This window comes from Tenrec ecaudatus, chromosome 6, assembly GCF_050624435.1.
Source record: "Tenrec ecaudatus isolate mTenEca1 chromosome 6, mTenEca1.hap1, whole genome shotgun sequence".
Lineage (NCBI taxonomy): Eukaryota > Metazoa > Chordata > Mammalia > Afrosoricida > Tenrecidae > Tenrec > Tenrec ecaudatus.
In genome coordinates, this window is record NC_134535.1 from 123,022,029 (window position 1) to 123,045,551 (window position 23,523).

Genomic DNA, 23,523 nt, shown 5'->3' on the forward strand with positions numbered 1-23,523 from the left:
CTATACTGCCATGCTCTGTTGTTGCAAATAGTCTTCTGAAACCTTTGGAAACACTCAGCTTTAGGTGACTGTAGAAGGAGTCACGTATACATACTTTTTTGTCACTGCATACCATGGAGTACAGCATCCAATTTAAGAGTGGAAATGGGCCATTGATGCTTATAATTCTTGTCAACGAGTCAGTTCCAACTCAGTGACTCTGTGGGTAACATGGCCCTTCCTGCGCCATTCCCATAATTGCTCTTACTTTTAAGCCCTTGTTGCAACGACTGTGTCAATGCATCTTGTCAAGGTCCTTCCTCTTTTTTGCTGCCCCTCCTGTTTACCAAGCATGATGTCCTTCTCCCCCTGGAGAAGTCCAGGCCCACCTCATAAGGTATCCAAAGTATGCATATGTGAGACAAAGTCTTGCCATCCTTACCTTTCAGGAGCATTAGCAGTTCATGGTACTTTCAGTATTCTTTGCCAGCTCTATAATTCAAATGAATAGATTCTTCTTCAGCCTTTCTTATTCATTATTCAGTTTTCATATGCATTTGGCTTGGGTCAGGCATACCTTAGTCCTCAAACATCCATTCTTATATCCTTAAAATTGCTCCCAGGAACAATTTCATCAGCCTGTGTTCAGTCACAGAACAGCCATTACAATTATGTATGTAGGTGGGTTTTATCGAGACGAAACTGTGATGTAGAGAGGGTCATGCTCCCTGCAGAGAATTTAAGGAAAATGATTTCTTCCCAGTGGATGACAGCATTGTTTGTAGTGTGGCCACATCATTCATTCTTTACCCCAGTGGAAACACAAATATAGAATAAGCTTACTATCTCAAGATCCTTAACTTAATTATATCTGTTGAGACCTTTTCAGGCCTGATAGCATAAGAAAAACAATAGTAAATCCAAGTCTATTTTAAATCAGATATAGTGTATTTTGTGTCACATCAACCCAATAAGATAGATTAGAACTAATCCTTAAGGTTTCTGAGATTGTAAATCTTTCCCTTACAACCTTCTCTTTCTCCTGTGAGATATTCTATCTAATGATCTAGATAGATGACTATAATTACTCTATTATTTAGAAATTCTGTCTTGTAGGACATTTTATATACACAATTATATCATTTTCAGGAATGCCATATTATTCTTTTTCATTTTTAAAACTTTAAAAATTCTTAGTACCTTTTCTTATTGCATCTTCCAAGCTAGGATCTTCACAATGTAGTGGAGATTGTCATATCAATGACTGTTAAAGACTGTATCATTACCCTGTTCCCAAGATAACCCAAAAGAAAAACAGCCATCCTTGTACCAGAAGTAAGAAGTATAGCCAAAATGCTCCTTAGAAGTAAGAGTGGAGAGACTGTATCTCACTTAGTTTAAACATGTTTGATATTAGGAGGAATGAGACCCGGGAGGAAGACATTCTGTTTGATGAAGCAGAAGGTCAATAAAAAAGAGGACACCGAGATCAATAATAATCATAAAACAGTGTCAGCTGACATCATGGCTGCAATATTAACTCAAACAGCAATGATGGTAAAGATACAAAAAAATGGACAACATAGAACAGTTAGGTCTGACAGCATGGCCCTGCTTGACACTAGTCCTCAGGAAGGGCACACAGAAGACATGGGTGTTATAGCAAAGTGTGGTAAAGAAATTAGATGCTGCCTGACTCTCAGATAAAGTAGCAACTGGGGTCTTGGAGGTTTGTTTCCAAGCAAACAGCCATCTAAATGAGAAGTCAAATAAGCCCACATGGAAAAAGCACTCCAACATCAGTAACCAACGTATTGCCATCATATAATCTGAAGCCAAAGAAGGGAATAGTATAAGAGCCCAAATTTTGAGATTCTGGTTTGTGGAAGGCTATTGATGACAATGGAAGCTCAAGATACATTTGTGAGGCCCACATAGGAAATAAGCCGCCAGTGATTTCCCTCTATTCATAATGAAGGATGGGAATAAACCGTTACAGAATATAATACATTGAAGAGATGACTATAGGAGATCAAAATGATACACCTCACTTGCACAGTTAAAACCTTGTCAGTTGATACATATATGTTGGGCCTGATCTGGGTTTCAACATATTTATATTCTCTCTCGCTAACATTTTCTTTTGTGTTGTGGTTTATCTCGGATTTATTCTGTCATTGGAGGTAGCCCTTTTGAATGTTTGTTATATGTTCTTTGGATTTTCAGTATATGAAACCCAGGACAGAGGAATCTATAGAGGTAGCAAGTGGAATAAGGGTTCTGGGGAGGTACAGTGGTTAGGGGGACATAGATAAAGAGGAGATGATATCAAGGAATTTAAGAAGAGAATTTTTTGAAACTGATTGTGGTAGCAATGTTCTATCTATCTAAATAATGCTATCTGATGTTATTGAAATATGGAATGATATATCTGTATTACCTTCCAATAGAGAGATTTGGGGATCAAAAAAAAAAAGATTGGACATTTTGTTCTATTAAACATGGGTTATATGAATTATTATGAGTCATAACTGATTTAGCAGTTCCTACCAATAACTAATAAGTATGATGTCAGTTTGGGGTTTTGTTTTCATTTACTGACAATTTTTTTTTTAATAATTTTATTGGGGGCTTGTACAACTCTTATCACAATTCAAACATACTTCCATTGTGTGAAGCACATTTGTACAGTTGTTACCTTCATCATTCTCAAAACATTTTCTTTCTACTTGAGCCATTGGTATCAGCTCCTCATTTTCACCCTCCCTCCATCACCCTATAATAATTTTTTTTTTGTCTTACACTATCCAATGTCTCCCTTCACCCACTTTTCTGTTGTCTATCGCCCAGGGAGGGAGTTACATGTAGATCATTGTGATCGGTTCCTCCTTTCTCCCCCACCTTCTCCTTACCATCCTGGTATCTCTACTCTCATTATTGGTCCTAATGGGTTTATTGATCCTGGATTCCCTGTGTTTCCAGCTCTTATCTGTACCAGTGTACATACTGTGGTCTAGCCGAATTTGTAAGGCAGAATTGAGATTATGATAGTTGAGAAGGGGGTGGGGAATGGGGTGGGAGGAAGCATTAAAGAACTAGAGGAAAGTTGTATGTTTCATCGGTGCTACACTGCACTCTGACTGGCTTGTCTCTGCCCGCAAACCTTCTGTAAGGGGATGTACAGTTGCCTACAGATGGACTTTGGGTGTCTACACTCCTTCTCAGTCACAATAGTATAATTTTTTGTTCTTTAATGCCTGATACCTGATGCTATCAACACCTCGTGATCACATAGGCTGGTGTGCTTCTTCCATGTGGGCTTTGTTACTTCTCAGCTAGATGGCTGCTTGTTTACCTTCAAGCCTTTAAGATCCCAGAGGCTATATCTTCTGGTAGCATGACACCATCAGCTTTCTTCACTGCATTTGCTTATGCAGCCACTTCTTGACTATGATTTTTTATTAGATTAAGAAAAACTGATACTTGGTTTCTTAGAGGTTTCTAAATGATTTGTAGTTTAATTTTATCAAATGCTGCATTGTCTACAGGAATTACCATATTTTCTCTGTATATTTTAATGTTAAATCTATCTGGTAAATAAACCCTAATTTGTCAGAATGTGTTATTTTTATTTTTGGATTTAATAATTTCTGCTTCTCAGAACAGTTTGTAATCTACCTAATTTTAGGAAAATTTGGGAACAAAGCATTCTAGTCATCTTACCAGAAAACAGTTTTAGGTTTATCATTGTCTGGTATATACCTCATTGATAAATTATAATTTTAGGTTTCTTTCATGTAGCAAATAAGAAGACAAAAGTTGGAAGATTGAAATATTAATTTAAAAAATTCAATCTTAAATTATTTATATTCCATTTTTGTAGTCCCCGTTCCCTAAAATTGCCATAAATTGCAGGCTGTCATCTGGGGCAGAATAATGACACTAATGACTCTATTCCCAGTGGAACTTTAATTAGCGGTGTACTTTTAATCACCACTGAAGTAGCTATCTTCTCACATATATTTTTTTTCTAGTACACTCAGCATAGTAAACATGTGATTGATGTACATATCCACAGTATAACATCATGTAAATGGTCCATATGCCTGTGTTCCTAAAGAGAAAATAAAGAAGTACACCTGGAAAGTCAGGCATATGAAAAGCAATCACAAAATAGCAACTAAAAGAAGAAATGTTTACACTATTGATCCTAAGGTTTGCATTGTCCAAAATAATTTAATGTTCAAAGTATCAGGGATCCTTAATTGACATTAAATAATGTAAAACATTGCTTTATTTCTTTTGTTTTCTTCAGTGTCTGAAAAATTTATTCCACCCACGCTCTTCTCTAATGTGTTAGTCTGGGTACTTTAGAGAAACAAATCCACAGAAACTCATGTATGAGAGAGTTTTATATAAAAGGTAAATGCACATCAAGAAAACATCCCAACCCAGTGCTGCCCAAGCCCACAAGTCCAACATTAACCCATATGTCCAACACCAATCCACGAAGTCCTCCTCCATTTCACAAAACAGACGCAATGTTGCTGACTGCAGGAGGAAAGCCAAGTCAGTGAACACGTAAACATCTCAGTGCTAGCAAGGATCTCCACGCGGCTGCTCCAGCACCCAGGGCTGCATTGGAGTAGGTCCATTTGGTTTCTCTTCAGGGATGTCTTGCAGGAAGTGAGACTTGCCAGCTAAAGCAGGGAACTGGCTAAAGCACCTTCACCTGATCCGACCATCACAAAGCAAGAGACCCAAGAACTAGAAAGTTGAGGCTCACGGAGCCATTTATCCTGCCACCCTTCAATTAACCCCACATGTGTTTATTGGCCAGGTTGGCACAATAAACTATCTCGATCTACCCCTTGCCAACCTGGCACCTGTACATATTTCTTTAGCTTCACAATTGTAATTAAGTAACACCTACAACTTAATCCTATAATCCTGTGAATATGTTCCCCACCTATGAAAGTTTGTAAGTCAGCCACTTCATGCCTTTATCCCCACAATTTTGAGTCTCCACTTTATATACTGCCCACCAACATCAACCCAGTTCTCTGAGAAGACAATCATATTTTTCAACATGAAGAGTCTTCATTCCAGTTGGAACCTTGTGAAGTCTGGATCCATAAGCAAAGTCAAATCTGGACAAGCCATCCATAAAGTCACCAACAAGATCCACCAGTTCACAAGCTCAAAAATTTCCAGCTGGTTGGGTTCTGGTCAACTCAATGTGAGCTGCCTCACTCAGCCTCTAGAGTGTGCCCTTTGTTCGCCTTGCATTTAGACCATGGGCGCTCACCAATACTCAACAAGGCTGGGCCCCTCGTGCTAGGTCATGAATCATAGACCAGTCATCCTGCTTTCATCTTCTCATTTTCCTGAAAATCAAGTCCACAGGTGTCAGTGGCCAAACTCAACTCGTCTCTTTATTGCTGCATTTCTCCTACTTCCACTCAACAAGTAGATCCAGGTGGTCACCTAACATTTTAGCCTGCTCTCAGGCTCCCTTTAACATTCAGTTCTAGAGGGGAGTTTTTTCATGGTTCCAGACTTTTTCCAGCTTCTGACAAAAACTACTGGTTCCTGAGTACTCCAAAGCACTAGGAGGGGCATATATTTTTAAAGCTTTCTTTGCAGACATGCCCTAAACCCATCTAAAAACCAAATTTTAATGGCTGAAAGTGGGCTTGCAAACTTTCTATTTTCCTACTTCCCATATTTTCCCCAGAAAATCACCAAGTAAACAGTGTGGCTTTATCTGACCTCTGGCTAGACAAGAAAAACTACCATGAAGGAGAGGTCAAACAAACATCCATCTTATGATTTGTTTCGCCAGTACCCCACTCCCAAGGTAACATAATGTGTTAGTCTGTTTACTTTAGAGAAACAAATCCACAGAAACTCATGTATAAGAGTTTTATTATAAAGGTTAAGTGTGCATCAAGAAAACAACCCAACCCAGTGCTGCCCAAGGCCACCAGTCCAACATTAACCCCTTAAACCATATGTTCAAAACCAATCCACAAAGTCCTCCTCCATCTCACAAAATGCACACTGTGATGCCGACTGTAGGAGGAAATCCAAGTCAGTGAACGTATCAACATCTCAGCGCAGGCAGGGGTCTCCACACCATTGCTCCAGCATTCAAGGCTGCATCGGGGTAGGTCCATGTGACTTCTCCTCAGGGATATCTTGCAGGAAGTGAGCCTTGCCAGCTGAGGTAGGGAACTTCCTAAAGCAGCCACACCCTAGTCCGACCATCACAAAACAAGAGACCCAAGAACTACAATGGTGAAACTCACTGAGCCATTTATCCCTCCGCCCTTCATTAACCCCAAATGTGTATCAGCCAGGTTGGCACAATAAACTTTAACTATCTCAGTCTCCTTTAAAAGTAATTTTAAAGGAACATATATAAAGGACTGTGGGCAAAGGTACACACTTTAGTGAGAATGTGTGGAGGCAGTTCTATTGTCTAACCTCTCTTTTTATAATTAAGTACAGCAGACAATTGTCCAAGGGTGAGCATGATTTTCTGGCCTCTGAGCATTTGGGGGTCAATATTAGAGTCAGAGCTAAGGCTTTCTGAGTGCTGCATTGTTTTGAGCTTTCAGCTGATGCAACTCTTTTGCTTTTATTGCTTTCTAGGGCATCTTGCTGCACCTGATTACTATACAGAAACAAAACTCGGGGGAAAGCAAGTTACTTATAGTTAGTAAGTACACTCCCTGCCAAACATTGTTTTGGAAAGAATAAAAGTGTCTCTTTGGGATGCTGAGATTGCAAATCTTTAGGAGAGCATCTTTCTTCCTTGGAGTAGTAGGTAGGTTCTAGCTGTTGCCCTTGAGGTTAATAGCCCAAGGCACAACCTAACCCAACAAGGGTCCGTAGGTAAGTCATATAAACTAATATTGCAACATGAGGTCAGGGTTCTTCAACTATTTAGTAGGGGCCTCATCATTGTTACAATACATATTTACTTATTTCCTATAAGGAATGCTCAGGATTGGCCTCTTACATATTTCTGACCTCTCATGTGACTCACCTTCTTGACCAGCTCCTCTGGAGGTCACCTTGATACTGTTAGGCAGGGCAGTCAAATGTCTTAACAAAAGGAAATTCTTCTGAAGAAGCTTTAATTCTTTAAGGAACACCGTCTTATCGTCCTACTTTTCTGAGAAATTTTTATCATGAATTGACTTTTGATATTTTAAAATGATTTGGGGGCATCAACTGATCTAAGAAAACTCAACTCAGTGCCGTCAAGGCGATGCTGACTCATCTCAAACTTGTAGGGCTGGGCTTCGAAGACTATCGCGCTTCCTGGGAGTAGAAGGTCCCGTCTTCCTCTCCAGTTGTGGCTCATGGTTTCTGCTCACCTTTGGGAGCACAGCCCAGTGCATAGCCGCGATTCCCTCAGGGCTCCTCCACCAATTGCTATGAGATTATCAGACTGGGTTTTTAAGCATAGTTCCCAGTAATATCTCACTGCTTCCCAGTCTCCCCATCCACTATAGCAAAGGCATCAGCATTTGTGTCCACGATTTCAAGTATATAACTACTGCCCCTTATTTCTTTAGAAAGAACACCATCTATCTTAACAGAAGTCGAGGGTTGGCTGTCAAGTTTTTGCTGTCGATCTTGTTTGTAATTTTGGTTCTGTGATTTTAAAGTGAAAATAAAGAAAATCTTCATCTCTAATTTCTAAGAGGTTTTGTTAGGCAGCTAGCTTAGGGAATTGGGAAGTCCATTTACGCATGCCCAGGAGAGACAGCAAAGGACAAAGCTGGATTTTCCCGCCAGTGGGTGGAGATGGGCGTTACACCTGGAGCAGCCCACCCGGGCCAGGTGACTGCAATTCAGCCAATGGGATCGACCTGGGGTCGTTCACCACACCTCCCCGGGGAACCCTTAAGAAGGAAGAAACCCAGAGGGAGAGGGTCTTGCTTGGTGGTCTGGTTGTTTTCTTGGGAGGTGAGAGATCCTTGCATGACCTGGGGCAGTCTCTGCCAGGCCGTATGGTCAGAGGAATCCTATGGGTGCCGCGTAAAACCTGAAGCCTTTTAACTCTCATTAAATTTACTTGGATCACGAGCCCGGCTTCGGCATGAAATCTTTCTCGTGGGGAGCCAAGGAGCGAGGCTGGAATTTAGGTCGGAGAGAGAAACCTAACAGTTTTATTATGACTGGGTCTTGTATTTCTTCAAATACTTTCACATCAATGCAGAACTATGTGGGGGCTACATCTGTGCTCCTCTGGCTCCCAAGGCTGATTGCCCCAAGGCAGAAGTCAGACATGCCCCACCCTCCATCTTTCCTTATCCTATTTGGACACCAAATATCCCTCCCAGAGCATTCTCTATTTTTCACCGGGATACTATCATGTATTGTAAGGGCCACACAGAACTCACAGACAGTGCTCATGGATTGGGTTTCCTAGGGAAGTTAACAGATTCAGGTGAGAAATGCACAAGATAGCGTTGTGCAGTCAGGACAGTTTCTGTGCCATGCCCGAGGGCAGACCTCTCTCTATCCCTTTACCTTTTGGCTAGACAATGTGATAAGCTCTTGAAGAGCTGTCAATAAATGCCATGGCCTTGAACTCCACTATAAGCCTCAACCTGAAGGCACTCAGTGCAGTTCTGTGGTTGGCAAACCTTGCTCCCTCAATTCAGTGCCCAGAAGCAGCTGACTATGAGCCCACCTCCTGCCCCAAAGCACTCAGCTTAACTTGCTGTGGTCTGGTGAGTCCCCTGCTCTCTCATAATAGGGTTCCTGCTGATGCTCCTGCTGATGCTCCACCTCTTTTCTGGTGGCACAGCTGGCCCTAAGATCAATAAGGTTCGATACACAGATATTGGGGTTCAAAATACATGCTCCACTCTTGGCTAATGTCTTTGGCTGGTTGCAAGATCAACTCTTCATATTTCTGAGTTGGCTCATTTTATACCCAGCAGGATGGAAATCACAGGGAACTTTATTAACAGTGACCCACCACTGAATCATACATCCCAATCAGTATCTTTCCCCACCTTCTTACCCAGACTCATTCGGAACATTCACTGCACTGTCATATATAAAAATGACCCTACATTTTTGTTTTTGTCTTTTACACTTTTTCTAAGAAATAGTAAATCAACTTGATATTAATGTAAACCCCAATAAGTCATGATATTTTACACATCCATTGCTTAATTTTTCTGTGATTTTAAAAATCAAATAGATATTTTCCTTGTTCATAGTATGGAAAGCTGTGTGTCCATGTAGGGGAGAAGTTGACACCTTTAAATTCCTCCTTTTAAAACAAAAGACATAAGATTTTTGCACATCAGTATCTGCAGCATAAATTTTACTTTTAACTGTTTTATTGACAAATAATTCCCGTATCATACAATTCAATGGTTTAATTACATTATGAAGAGTTGGGCAATTATCACCACAATCAATTTTAGACCATTTTATTCTTTCTTTTATTCATGATTATCTATATATTTACCAGTCTCTATATATGTACCTATTCCAGGTTTTACATAATGCAACATGCAAACAACAATACAAAGCACCAAAACAATACAAACAGTATCAAAATAAAACAGAGAAAAAACTCAACTGAAATGGAAGCAAATATAATAAAAACCAGAACAAATCCAAATGCGTCCAAAAGGAAAACAAATGATAAAGTGACGGATTACATCCATAGCCTTCTGCAAGCCACATGCTCAGAATTTAAGCTCGAATATAATTCCTTCCTATAGACTTGGATATCATTATTTATAATCTTTGGATGACAGAGGATGGTGGGCTTCTTCTGTTTGGACTTAGCTGAGTCCTCACTTAGATGGCTGCTTGTTTTCAGACAGGTCCATATGCTATTCTTTCTGATAGCTGGACACCATCTGGTTTCTTAGCCCCACTTTCCCAGAATAAGTTTTATATTGAGGTTATTTTACTCAGCTAATGAAGAAACTGTGGAGAACAGGGCAGGGATTTTTATTTATAGCATTTTATACCATTAGTACAACAACCCAGTAGATATAAGCCCTCAAGTACAGGATAGAATTGTACTAACGGCCCTCTTTACTTTGGAGCTTTATCCATTAGTACACTTGCAGCATTTACCATGCTGGCGGGTTTTTCACAAATAAACATGTATTTGTATGTACAGGCACTATATCTAATATGTGCTCTGTATAAATAGGCACAATATCTATTCTGCATGTTGTCCATCTTTCCTGTAAACCTGAAAGATAAAATGAAGAATTACATGACCTCCTCGTTCCCAAGATTATAATATTTGGGGATTCAAGTCGATGTTCTGAGTATCAAAGATGTCCAACTTACATGTTGACCTAATAATACCTAATCTCAAAGATGACATGTTGACCTTACATAATGTCTAATGTCAAACACTGCCTAATTTTCCTCTACTTTTTCACAGCTGTATTATTTCCTGTTTATTAAATCTAAGGTTAGCTTACCCACCACCCAATATATGATTTATAATAGTGCGATTGCATGAGATTTTCTAAGTGATTAGAAGGAAATTCGAATCATCTGCCGAGATTTTACCGTGCAGTTCTGAATAGTTAAAAATTAAGCAAATTTGAATAAGTGAAGGATTAAACATTTATCTGCTAACCAGAAAGTTAGCAATTTGAAAATGTCAAGGAACCACAATCAATGCTCATAGAAGCGCCAGTGAGGACGTCAAACGACATAGAGCTTTAGGTAAATCTACATTAGGTAAAATTAAGACCACTTTGGAGTATTGAAAAGCAAGGATGTTTCTTTGAGGACCAAGCCACATTTTTTTTCTGTTTTTGTTTTTTAATCATTTAACTGGGGGCTCCTACAACTCTTATCACAATCCATGCATACATCTATTATGTCAATCACATTTGTTGTCATCATCATTTTCAAAACATTTGCTTTGTACTTGAGCCCTTGGTATCAGCTCCTCATTTTTCCCCTTCCTCCCCAGCCCCCCTACCAAACTCTTGATAATTTATTATTTTGTTTTGTCTTACACTGTCTGACATCTCCCTTCACCCACTTTTCTGTTGTCCATCCCCCAGGGAGGAGGTTATATGTATATTCTTGTAATCAGTTCCCACTTTCCACCCCACCCTCTCTCCACCCTCCCAGTATTGTCACTCTCAACACTTGTCCTGAAGAGATAATCTGTCCTGGATTCCCTGTGTTTCCAGTTCCTCTCTGTACCAGTGTATATCCTCTGGTCTAGCCAGGTTTTTAAGGTAGAATTGGGATCATGATAGTGGCGGGGGAGAGGTAGAGGGGCAGGGAGGAAGATATTAGGAACTAGACAAAAGTTGTATGTTTCATCATTGCTACACTGCACCCAGACTAGCTCGTCTCCTCCCCGCGACCCTTCTGTAAGGGGATGTCCAGTGGCCTACAGAAGGGTCTTGGGTCCCCAATCTGCACTCCTCCTCATTCACAATGATTTGATTTTTTGTTCTTTGATGATTGATACCTGATCCCTTCGACACCTCATGAGCACACAGGCTAGTGTGCTTCTTCCATGTGGTCTTTTTGCTTCTGAGCTACATTGCTGCTTGTTTACCATCAAACCTTTAAGACCCCAGATGTTGTATCTTTTGATAGCCGGGCACCATCAGCTTTCTTCACCACTTTTGCTTAGGGACCCATTTGTCTTCAACAATCGTATTGGGAAGGTGAGCACACAATGGTATGATATTTTTTTCTTTGATGTCTGACACCTGATCCATTCGACACCTCATGATCACACAGGCTGATGTGCTTCTCCCATGTGGGCTTTGTTGCTTCTCAACTAGATGGCTACTTGTTTATTTTCAAGCCTTTAAGACCCCAGATGCTAGCTATAGCTGGTCTCCATCACAAGCCCCATTTTTTTCAGTTGCTTCATATGCATATGAAAGTTGAACACTGATTAAGGAAGAGTGAAGAAGAATTCATGCACTTGAATTGTGGTGCTTGTGAGGAATCTTGAAAGTACCATGGACTACTAAAAGAACAAACAAATCTGTCTTGAAACAAGTAAAGCCAGAGAGCTCCCTAGAGGCAAAGATGGCAAGACTTCATCTTACATACTTTGGTTGTCATGTGAGATCAGTTCCTGGAGAAGGATATCATCTTAGTGAAGTAGAGGGGCCCAGTGAAAGAGGAAGGCACCCCCATTAAATGAATCAACAAAATAGCTTTAACAATGGTCTCAGCATAGGAACAATTGTCAGGAGGACACAAGACTGAGCATTGTTTCACTCTGTTGTGCTTATGGATTGCAACCAGTTCAATGGCACCCAACAGCAATAGTCTCAGCCTACACAACTCAGAAAATGTCTTTGTCATCCAATAGGCCCAAAATGTTTCTTTTCTATTATTACTAAGTCATACATTCAATCCTTAGCAGATGTTTTCCCACAGATGCCAAGTACTGTCTTTGGGAACTGCCTCCCAGCAGTCCCTCATTTCTCTGGATTTGGGCTCTTGTGATCATGGCTGCTCCCTACAGCTGCTATTCTTTTCTGCCCTTATTTGTTCATCTCCTGTGATGAAGTAATAGGTATATTATATTTATTCTGTTAAAATTGCTGGTGGTAGTTTCCATTTACTAAATTAGTACTGAATGCTAAAGATTTGCTTGTTTGTGGAGATATACAATTGATGATGTGATTGGGGCATTAATTTTTACACGTATTTTCCTTCAACCCAGTGTTAACCATCTGAAAATGGGAAATGATTGGTTAATAATCCATCCATTTTGGAACCATCACAAGTAAGAACAAAATGAGTTCTGATTAATTGTGATGATGTAAAGAGTGAATCAAGTGCCTTGAGAGCTGACGTCAAGCCGGCCTTAATTCGTTAGGTAGATTACAGGAACTATGGTGTGCAATTGATTTTTCTGAGTACATGGGAGCACAGGGTATATAGTACTTTGATAGTACCGCCCAGTTAAAGGGATGAATTACCTAATTTATCCTTATGAAATAACAGAGATCAGATGAATCATGGAGCGTGGTATAAACTATACTAAAATTAATCATGGACTTTCTTAGATGTAAAATCTGAAGTAAGTAAATATAAGCTCCTGATTTTGGTCCTAATAGTATATGATTCCTCAACTCTGCCATAATTTATACCACATAGCTCTAGATCATTTTGGGACTTCACACTATTAGTATCTGTTCATCTGGAATTAGCAAATATTTTAGATGAGTTAGTAAATTACAGGTGAAATAGAAAATTTGAGATAAACTTCAAAAAAATTAGGAGTATACTCCCTCTGTGTGATTTCTGGGGATTTCCATGATCAGGAGCATCATCTAGAAGGGAGGGAGGGAGGGGAGAAGAAAGAAGGAGGGGAAGAAGGAAGGAAGAGGTCAATGAATAGCACAATATACCATGTTTGAATGTGCTACTCTAATCCACCTGCCAGATCACCAATTCAAAGGGGGAAATAAATGGTTCTTATATTTCTAGCGCAAACATAAATTATGTGGGCCTTGTGACTCAGTAAATTCAAGAACACTCAATGCGTCTGTGGAAAAAGAAGGACTCCAATGTGGAGATGCCAACAAGCAACAGGAGAAGAATCCCAGTAAATTCTCTAGTAAGCAGCACTGCCTATTTACCCATCTACCTGTAAAGCTATGTATCTCATTAACAGCTAACACCAGAGGCTTGGACTGCTCTGGCTTCAAAAGTCTTTTCTGTAAAAGAAAGGAACTTGGGTTCAATCTTCCAAACTGAATTTACTTATTTACTGATTTGTTCAATTTGAGCTACATTTCACATTAAATAGGTTCAGAACTTCTAATCTACATAACTGTGGAAAACTAAATTTATAATCAAGTTTAGTAGTTGCTTATGATGTTTTTTCTTTAGTTTCAGTGTATATGATCAACATATTTAATAAAAGGGTTGTACATTTTATTATGTGAAGTATAAGATGCTTATAAAACTCAAAACCATGCAAAAACATATACTCTGAACTGCATTGTACACTTTCACTTCCTGTCTATCCTCATATTCTTCCAGTTTTTCTATTCAGTGAGCATGCCCTAGAGTCTACTTTTCACTAATTTTTGTTATAGCTTTCCTGTTTTCTTAGTAAATAAAATCATGCATATTTTCAGAGATCTGTTTTACTTAAATGAGAAATACTACATTTTACTATTGCAATACATATGATTCATTCAGCTTAGACAATAATCAATGTCCATCAAACCTTCAGTCAAGAACTCAAATGTAATATTGTATTCGTCAAACTGTTGCAAAAGGTCAATATGAAGTTTAAAGACCAGGAATGTCATTTTCATAACAAAAGCATGCCTAACCTAAGGCATAGAGTTTTCAGGGACATACAAAACTCCATAGAAAAATGAAATGAAAAGGTCATGGAATTTTTCCATGAACTTTTTGAAGCCTCCTCACACACATAAAAAATTGACTGATGAAAAAGGAAGGACGAAGAAGAATGATTGCCTCTGACGTGTGATGCTATAAAGAATATTGTATACCTTGGAAAGCCAAAAGAAGTTGAAATTAGAAAAAAGAGAGCGAAGATGCTCCTTAAGTTAGGTGAGGATAAAAAGACCTTGGCATGCGTATTTTCTATAGGTAATCCGGAAAGCATTTTTCAAGATGGAGATCATGGTTGGTAGTTAAGGGTCAACAAAAACCAGGGAAACTTTTGTACTAACACAACAGCAACAATGACCTCAGACCTCACCAAAGGCTATGACGATGGTGCACACCTGGCAAGGTTGGCCGTCCTCGAAATAAGTTTGTTCTGTGAGAGTCAACAACAGCAGTACATCTGTACATTTGTCACTGGATGAGGTAAGAATCTTTCGAATTTGTACTGAATCTAATGGTACGTATTGACTATCTCTGCCATTCGCCAATTTTAAATAGATATGATTTCCTTTAAAAGTGCTTTATTCTCTTTGGCCTTTCTTGTTTTGCTCCAAAGCTGCCATCTTGCTGGTCCCTGACTCACGGTGGCCCAGGCACAGCCACATCAGGTCACCAGGACTCAGGTGTGTGCACTGGGTGAGCTTTGGAAGCAGATTGCCAGGATTTTCCTTCTGGTCTACATAGGTCTCGAACTTATTAAATATTCTTTTTATGTACATTTTAAAATTTTTAGTCTTTCATTTCAATAATGATGAACTTAAGGTGGTTTCTTTTCCTCTCACTGTAGTTGCTGACATTTCCCACAATTTAGTTTGGGAGTATTTTTCTAAAAATTTACATTTTGTATTTAATTTACTTGAAATAATAATGCTTTAAATTCAAACTCAAATTTTCTCCTTACGTAATTTGCATTCGAGGTTATAATTAAAAATAAAGTTGTAATTTAGGACTTGCTAAAGTTTAGTTTCTGAAAAATTATAACAAATCTTTGAAAAAATACTTCAGAGATTAGATATATGCCTAACTATATCTATCTGTCTATGTATCTCTTGCAATTATTTAGCATCAGTTTTACATCTTTAATATCTCTTCTACTCTGAAATAGGAATGTAAAATGTAAAATTTCTCATTCAAATTTCATGTAGCAATTATTTAAGTTAGTATTTTGTTTTGTTTACAGATATAGAATCTACATTGCTTGGTGCACACAAATGAGCGCTTTTAATCTTCCTCATAAGTCAAGTCTCTCATCATCACACCCCGTCTTCTTTTGGTTTTTACCTCTAAGTTCCTGTTTATTATATTAGCATAATAATATCATTATCACACCATCATGGCTTTGTAATCATTTCGTATTACCCTGATCCATATTTGATATTCTTTAATTTTTTACAACTTCATGTAACCCTGTTTCATAGAAACCACCCACAATTTAATGTACTTAATAAGAACATTTGGAAAGTTATAATTTTTCCCCAGTAGATTCTGCTCTCTCCCGGTTATACGGATATACTAATTTTTACCATTTCTCTTATGCCCTGCTTACGGCTCATTTTACTTGTTTATTGCTCACTTTATTTTTTCTTATATTCTGTGTTTTATCCACATAGTTTTATTTCATTATAAATGAAAAAGAATAATAAAATATGTCTTCCAGTCAGTTCCCACTATGGTCACCCATGTGTAACTGAGCAGAGCCATATTCCACCGTATGACGGATTCATTTTTTTAGAGTATGCTCACCAGTCATTTCTTCACAAGCTCCTCTGCACGGACGCGAACATTGAAGCTTTTTTAACCACAAAGCTCATTAAGCAGTACCATGCAAGTTCTCCATGCATTTCAATCAACTCCCTCCCTTTCTGTCCTCCCTGCATTTTACGTTATCTTATCCCCATTTTGTATGTCATCATCAAAGTTAGTGCTATGTTATTTTTAGGACTTTCTTTTCTTTCTGAAGGAAAACCAGAAAACAAAACTTTTATTTGTTTCGCTTCCCACTCTGGTGTTTATGCAAGAATCAGTGGGTTTTAGCTGGGGTCAATTTTTCAAGCTGTGAGGAGAGGGAGAATATCAGTTACTGCCTTGAAAAATTGTCCTAAACCCCAATCGCACAGACACACTTACAGAGTGATAAAGAAACCTTACTGGAATTCAAGTGAAGAAGGACGAGCTGGCCAAGTATGTCTTAGAGAAAGCAATTACTTTTCTGTTGGGTAAAATGGGGAAGAGCAGCCTCCCATTGGGAAAATATGCTTAACAATACTTACATACAACCCAATGGGAGAATACACCTGGTACTAAGTTCCTAATCAGACACTTTTGACCCAATTTCTATGCAGCCTTTAGTGACTCAGACTATGTGCTATAGACTGTAGACTACTTGGATTTTAGACTTTGTGGTACACAACATGCAACATAGGCTACATCAGAAAGACTACATCTGGAAACTGAACTAAGTGAACCTGGGCTTTCCCTCAAATCCACCTATAGCCCTTTCACAGAAGGCTGAAATTCCCAAGTGTGAGAAAGAAGTAGATGACTGCTAAATCAAGCACACCGAATTGGCCCTCAATGGACTTTGGCTTGAATCTCTTGCCTGAGGGTGCCCAATGAATGGTGGCTCAGAACTAACATATAATTACCATTTCATGCCTTCTTTTATTATAACAGGAAAGGCATGGTAGGTATTAATCTGTTAAGCATGGCTTTACTATTGTGAATGAATATTATGAAAATTTTGCCCTATAAGCAACCCCCATTGTTTCTGCAAATAGTGTCCAGCAACTTACGAATTTAATCTATACAAACCAACAATTCATGTACTGTGATTCATAGTTGGCCTATTTGTGTATAATTTCCTTTTCCCAACAATGTTTTAAAATCTGTATCACAGACTAAGCTAATGACACCATCAATGCCTAGTGGTTACGCATTGAGTTGCTAACTTCAATGTCAGCAGTTCGAAACCACCAGCCAACTCCATGGAGGAAAGATGAGGCTTTCTACTCTTATGAAGATTTTTTCATCTTAGAGACCCACAGGGACAATTCTACTATGACCAATAGGGTTGCTATGAGTCAGCATTAACTTAATGGACAGCTGGGGGGTGGGAAGGTGGGGAGTGATGTCTTAGGGGGATGACTGATAATGTTATGTATTATGAAATGACAATAATATTTCCGAGGTTAACTAGACACATACATAAATCATAAATCAATGAATGAATTTTGGACTCACACTTACTTATATCCCCAATCTAAAAACAATTAGTTCTTATGACTTGTCCCTGCTTGATGCTCTCCTTCTTTAGGAGTTTGCTGAATACATGAGTGGTACAGCCACATGTGGGGAAGAAACTAGATGGTGCCATCTCTCAGAAAGAATGGCATCTTGGGCCTTACCGCCTTGTCTTCAAGCAAGCAGTCATCTAAATGGGAGTCAACTGAGTCCACATGGAAGAAGCACATCAGTATGTGTGATCCAAGGATTATAAATAATAAAATCCAAATTCATAGGAGGGAGCTATATCAGAGCTTAAATTAGGAATACCGGGTTTACTGAAGACAATGGATGACAGTGGCGCCACAAATTCATTTACAGGACCCCATATGGATTAAAACCCCAGTGAATCCCCTCTGATCATTGACAAGGTCTATCACAGTGCTATTAGGTTAAAATGCAATGTTAGGTTAAAATGCAATATATTATCATTTGAGATCCATTTTGGTACATTTAAAATTTGTTTTAGTTTTAATGTTTCTGTAGTTTCCCTGAAGTGTGGGGTAAATACATGTTGGTTAAGGCCCTAGTGAATCCTGTTCTGGCCATGGACCAGGGTGTGAACAGCCTTGCTGTCGTGCAGAGTGCATTGGAAAGCGGATTATTGCAGATGCAGTTAGGTTAAACTTTAGCACCTTATCATTTGATCTCCTCTATGATCCATTTTAATTTTATCCCAGTGTTTAGTATGTTCTGCTTTCTTTCCTATTGAGGGTTTTCTCTGTTTTATTTTGGTTTTGATGTTAGCATTAAAAATGTTTTTCTGTGTATGAAATCCAGGATAGATAAATCAAGAGAGACAGTAACTGGATTAATGGTTCTGTGGCGGTGGCGGTGGCGGGGCGAGGCACGGGGTTGTGGGGAGATGAAGTGCTAATAGCGAGAAAGAAGAAAATGTTCTAAAATTGATTTTGGTGATCATCGCACCACACTTCTTGATGTGCTTGTACTACTGAATGGTATGATGTGTGAATTATATGCAAATGAACAGTGTGTGTGTGTGCTCTTTGAAAGAATCAGTTGTTGGATTCAGGGCACCCACTAAAATGCCCTGGAGTTCCCTCCTAGTTGATGCTCAACTAATAAACAGGTTTTAACACTTGGGCTTCCAACCCAATTCAGCATGTTGAAGCAGTTTGTACCCACCTTCCTCCTCAATGTCAGGGACTATCAAACATTATGAAACCTTAGTACCGTTTTTATGGAAAGCATTCACAGTGTATCCCATTAAAAGACCAACAAGTACAGTATAAAACATCACTAGTAAATTTTCATGATCATATTTCTCAGTAAGTACAACATAATATTTTGTTCACCCCATGATGCAGCATGCCATGATGAATTCATATTGTTCTCTTTATTCGAAATGCATTTCTAGATTGCTTCTACATTCTTTACTTAAAATGCCTATTTTTAATGTCAGTTATAATACAAATTTCAAAGCTAATATAGGTTTTAGGTTATTCCATATATTCTTACTGAAGAAGCATTTGCCACATTATATTGTATTTATATCTAGAATTGTTTATACAGTTTTCATGTACATTTCATACAATTCATGACTAATTAAGTCATGATGTTAAAGAATAATGAATATTTCACTTTGGTTTTAGCATAACTTTTGTGGTGAGGGGTAACGAAGTGGTGTTAACAAACCCAGGGACAAGGGAACAACATGGGATCCAAATTGGTGGTGAGGGGGGAGTGGCAGGTCTGGTAGGGAATGATCAAGGGTAAGGTTATGTAAAGAAGAGGCATAGCTGTAACTCAGGTGGTCTAGACAAAGACATATACATGCAAATATATATATTAGGATGGGGAAATAGATCTATGTGTCAATATTTATAGGTTTAGTATTAAGGTGGCGGAAGGACCTTGGGCCTCTACACAAGCACTCCCTCAACGCATGAATACTTTCTTCTATTAAACTGGCATTCTATGATGCTCACCCTCCCAACACAACTGCTGAAGCCAAAGCAGGTGAACAAGTAAATGTGGTGAAGAAAGCTGATTGTGCTTGGCTATCAAAAGAGATAGTATCTGGGGTGTAAAAGGCTTAAAGATAAACAAGTGGCCATCTAGCTCAGAAGCAACAAAGCCCACATGGAAGAACACACCAGTCTGTGTGATCACGTGGTCCCGAAAGGATCAGTTATCAGGCATGAAAGAACAAAAAAATCATATCATTGGCTGCACACCTCCATGATATGATCGCCGAGGAAACACGGGTGCATAAGCAAATGTGGCGAAGAAAGCTGATGGTGCCCGGCTATCAAAAGAGATAGTGTCTGGGGTCTTAAAGGCTTGAAGGTGAACAAGTGGCCATCTAGCTCAGAATCAACAAAGCCCACATAGAAGAAGCACACCAGCCTGTGTGATCATGAGGTACCAAAGGGATCAGGTATAAGGCATCATCATCATCATAAAAAAAAACCAAATCTTACCATAGTGAATGAAGGGGGAAGTGCAGAGTGGAGACCCAAAGCCCTTTTGTTAGCCACTGGAGATCCCCTCACAGAGGGTTCTAGGGGAGGAGATGAGTCAATTAGGGTGCGATGTAGTACCGATGAGGAATACAGCTTTCCCCCAGATCCTGGATGCTTCCTCCCCCCAACTACCATCATCCGAATTCTACCTTGCAGGGCTGGATAGGGCAGAGGCTGTACACTGGTACATAAGAGGGCTGGAGGCACAGGGAATCCAGGGTGGATGATACCTTCAGAACCAGGGGGTGAGGGGCGATACTGGGAAAGTAGAGGGTGAATGGGTTGGAAAGGGGGAACCGATTACAAGGATCGACATGTGACCTCCTCCCTGGGGGACAGACAACAGAAAAGGGGTGAAGGGAGACGCCGGATAGGGCAAGATATGACAAAATAATAATCTATCAGTTATCAAGGCCTCATGAGGGAGGGGGGAGCAGGGAAGGAGGGGGAAAAAAGAGGACCTGATGCAAAGGGCTTAAGTGGAGAGCAAATGCTTTGAAAATGATTAGGGCAAAGAATGTACAGATGTGCTTTATACAATTGATGTATGTATATGTCTGGATTGTGATGAGTTGTATGAGCCCCTAATAAAATATTTTTTAAAAGAATCTAATGAACTTTGTTGTCCTTTTATTTTTATTTTTTAATGCCCCACACCCGTCCTTTTATTTTTATATGACAAAAATATTATTCAACAAAGTTCTCCATATGTGCTTACTATATGCAGTATTTGTCAAAAAAATTTAGTATAGAAAATTCTGCTAGAAAATCACTCTTTAAGAAAGCAATTTCAATTAATACTCATTTTAATTGGAATCTAAAATGATCCAGAAAAAAATTACCTCTACTCAAAACCAAACATAAAAATGTAACAGTAATGAGACTTACCAATCCCTGGAGAAAATTTCCTCATCTAAATCTATGTATATGTTTTGATCCTCTTGTGGAAGTAATCCCAACCAAAACTGTGTTTTTAATTTCATGGATTTTATAAATTCCTACGAGAAATAGAGATGGTTTCTTTAAATTTTGAAACACTATAATGTAGGGAAATGTACCTTATTTCATAACAAACGGGATTACATATTACTATTTTAAGGCAATATTTTTATACAATGCACTACTACTTTTCAACAGCAACAAAATGAATGGAAATGGCTTGTTTTGAACACTGTCTCTACTTATGAATGGAAGAGGGGTCCCTAAGGTTACTGCGAAATGCAAACACAAGACTCCTCACACTGGACACCAATGGCAGCAGATTCTTCATTACGAATTCTGACAGCTCTGGAAAAAAATGATATCATACATCATTCAGGCCACGAAGGGATTGCACATTGAAAAGAGTGAATAGGGTGGAGTCAGGGGAAGCAGTCTCTTTAGTATCAAAAGTGTGAAGTGACTCTTAGTTCCTGTGAGAGGACATAATCCTCATGTTGGAATAATTCTACAGATTGGCAGTGAAATGAAACCTACTATGCAGGCCCACTTAGGAACGTTGATACGTAGCACTGTTTGGCTAGTGGATTTTGGGCTTGCAGTCAAACCATTTAAGTCACCTTTTACTACACGCCCTCCCCCAAGAAATTAAGGCAGCATATATTATTGAATATTATTTTTGTTTTACTTCTCACTGTTCTGTATTATAAATTTTTCTCTAGATTTAAAAAAAAATTGAGCACCTAACAACAGCAACAATTTAATCAATATATAGATCAAAACAGTTTTACAATTAAAATTCATGGAATTCACATTTTTGAATAATTATATTAAAACTTAAAATCTAGCTACTTAGACATTATAAAAAAGTTAGTGTCCATGTTCTTTTTTTTAATCATTTTATTGGGGCTCATACTATGCTTATTACAATCCATACATACATACATTGTGTCAAGCACATTTGTACATTTGCTACCCTCATCATTATCAAAACATTTGCTCTCTACTTGAGCCCTTGGTTTCAGATTCTTATTCTTCCCCTCCCTCCGTGCTCCCTCCTCCCTCATGAACCCTTGATAACTTATAAATTATTATTTTGTCATATCTTACACTACCCAACATCTCCCTTCACCCACTTTTCTGTTGTACAACTCCCAGGGAGAAGGTTATATGTAGATCCTTGTAATAGGTTCCCCCTGTCCACCCCACCTTCCCTTCACCCTCCCGGTATCACCATTCTCACCACATGTCCTGAAGGGATCATCATCCTGCATTCCCTGTGTTTCCAGTTCCTATCTGTACCAGTGTGCATCCTTTGGTCTAGCCAGATTTGTAAGGAAGAATTGGGAACATGATAGTGGCGGGAGGAAGCATTTAGGAACTAGAGGAAAGTTGTATGTTTCATCATTGCTACACTGCACCCTGACTGGCTCTTCTCCTCCCTGCAACCTTTCTGTAAGGGGATGTAAAGTTGCCCACATATGGGTCTTGAGTCCCCAATCTGCACTCCCCTCACTCACAATGATATGATTTTTTGTTCTTTGATGCCTGATACCTGATCCCTTTGACAGCTCATCCATCAGGATCAGGTAGGATTCATCCAAGGGATGCAGGGGTGGTTTAACATCCCCAAATCCATCAATATTATGCACCACATCGATAGGAAAAAGTAAAAGGACCATATGACAATATCTTTGGAGGCAAAAAAAAGCATTTGACAACATCCAGCACCCATTCCTAATTAACAGGCTCAGGAGGATAGGAATGGAAGGGCCGTTCCTCAAGTTAATACAAGCTATCTATGAAACACCGACAGCTAACATCACAATCAATGGAGAAAATACAAAATCAATTACTGAAAAAGGGGACTAGACAAGGATGTCCCCTGTCCCTATTTCTATTCAGTATAGTACTGGAGGTCCTAACTAATAATAGAAAACAACGGAAGGACATCAAAGGTATCCAACTAGGAGAGGGGGAGGTTAAATTATCGTTATTTGCAGATTACATGATTCTGTACATTGAAAATCCCTAAAGCTCCACAACCAGAGTACTGACAGTGATAGAATACGAAGGGTGGCCGGTTACAAGATTAACAAACAGAAGTCAACTGGTTTCCTCTAGATATAGACATTGGACAAGACCATGGAAGATGAGATCAAGAGGACAGTGCCATTCACAATAGCCAAGAACAAACTGAAATATCTAGGGATATATCTAACCAAAACAACAAAAGACCTATACAAGGAAAACTACACGACCCTATTACAGAAAACCAAAAATGGAGGAATCCCCCATGCTCATGGATCAGAAGACTCAATATACTCAAGATGTCTATCCTACCCAGGGCACTTCCCTTGAATTTTAATAACATCAAACACTATCTCAAATTAAGAAAAGATTT

The 23,523-nt window shown here is 39.0% G+C and overlaps 1 protein-coding gene across 1 annotated transcript in view; it reads right to left on the reverse strand.

Moving 5' to 3' along the window:
- CLEC12A (C-type lectin domain family 12 member A) overlaps nucleotides 1–23,523 on the reverse strand; it is a 58,082-nt gene that overhangs the window by 21,791 nt on the left and 12,768 nt on the right. Inside the window, exon 4 of the mRNA XM_075553353.1 lies at nucleotides 21,069–21,178. Coding sequence (XP_075409468.1) covers nucleotides 21,069–21,178 — 110 coding nt within the window. The remainder of the gene's footprint in view (nucleotides 1–21,068; nucleotides 21,179–23,523) is intronic.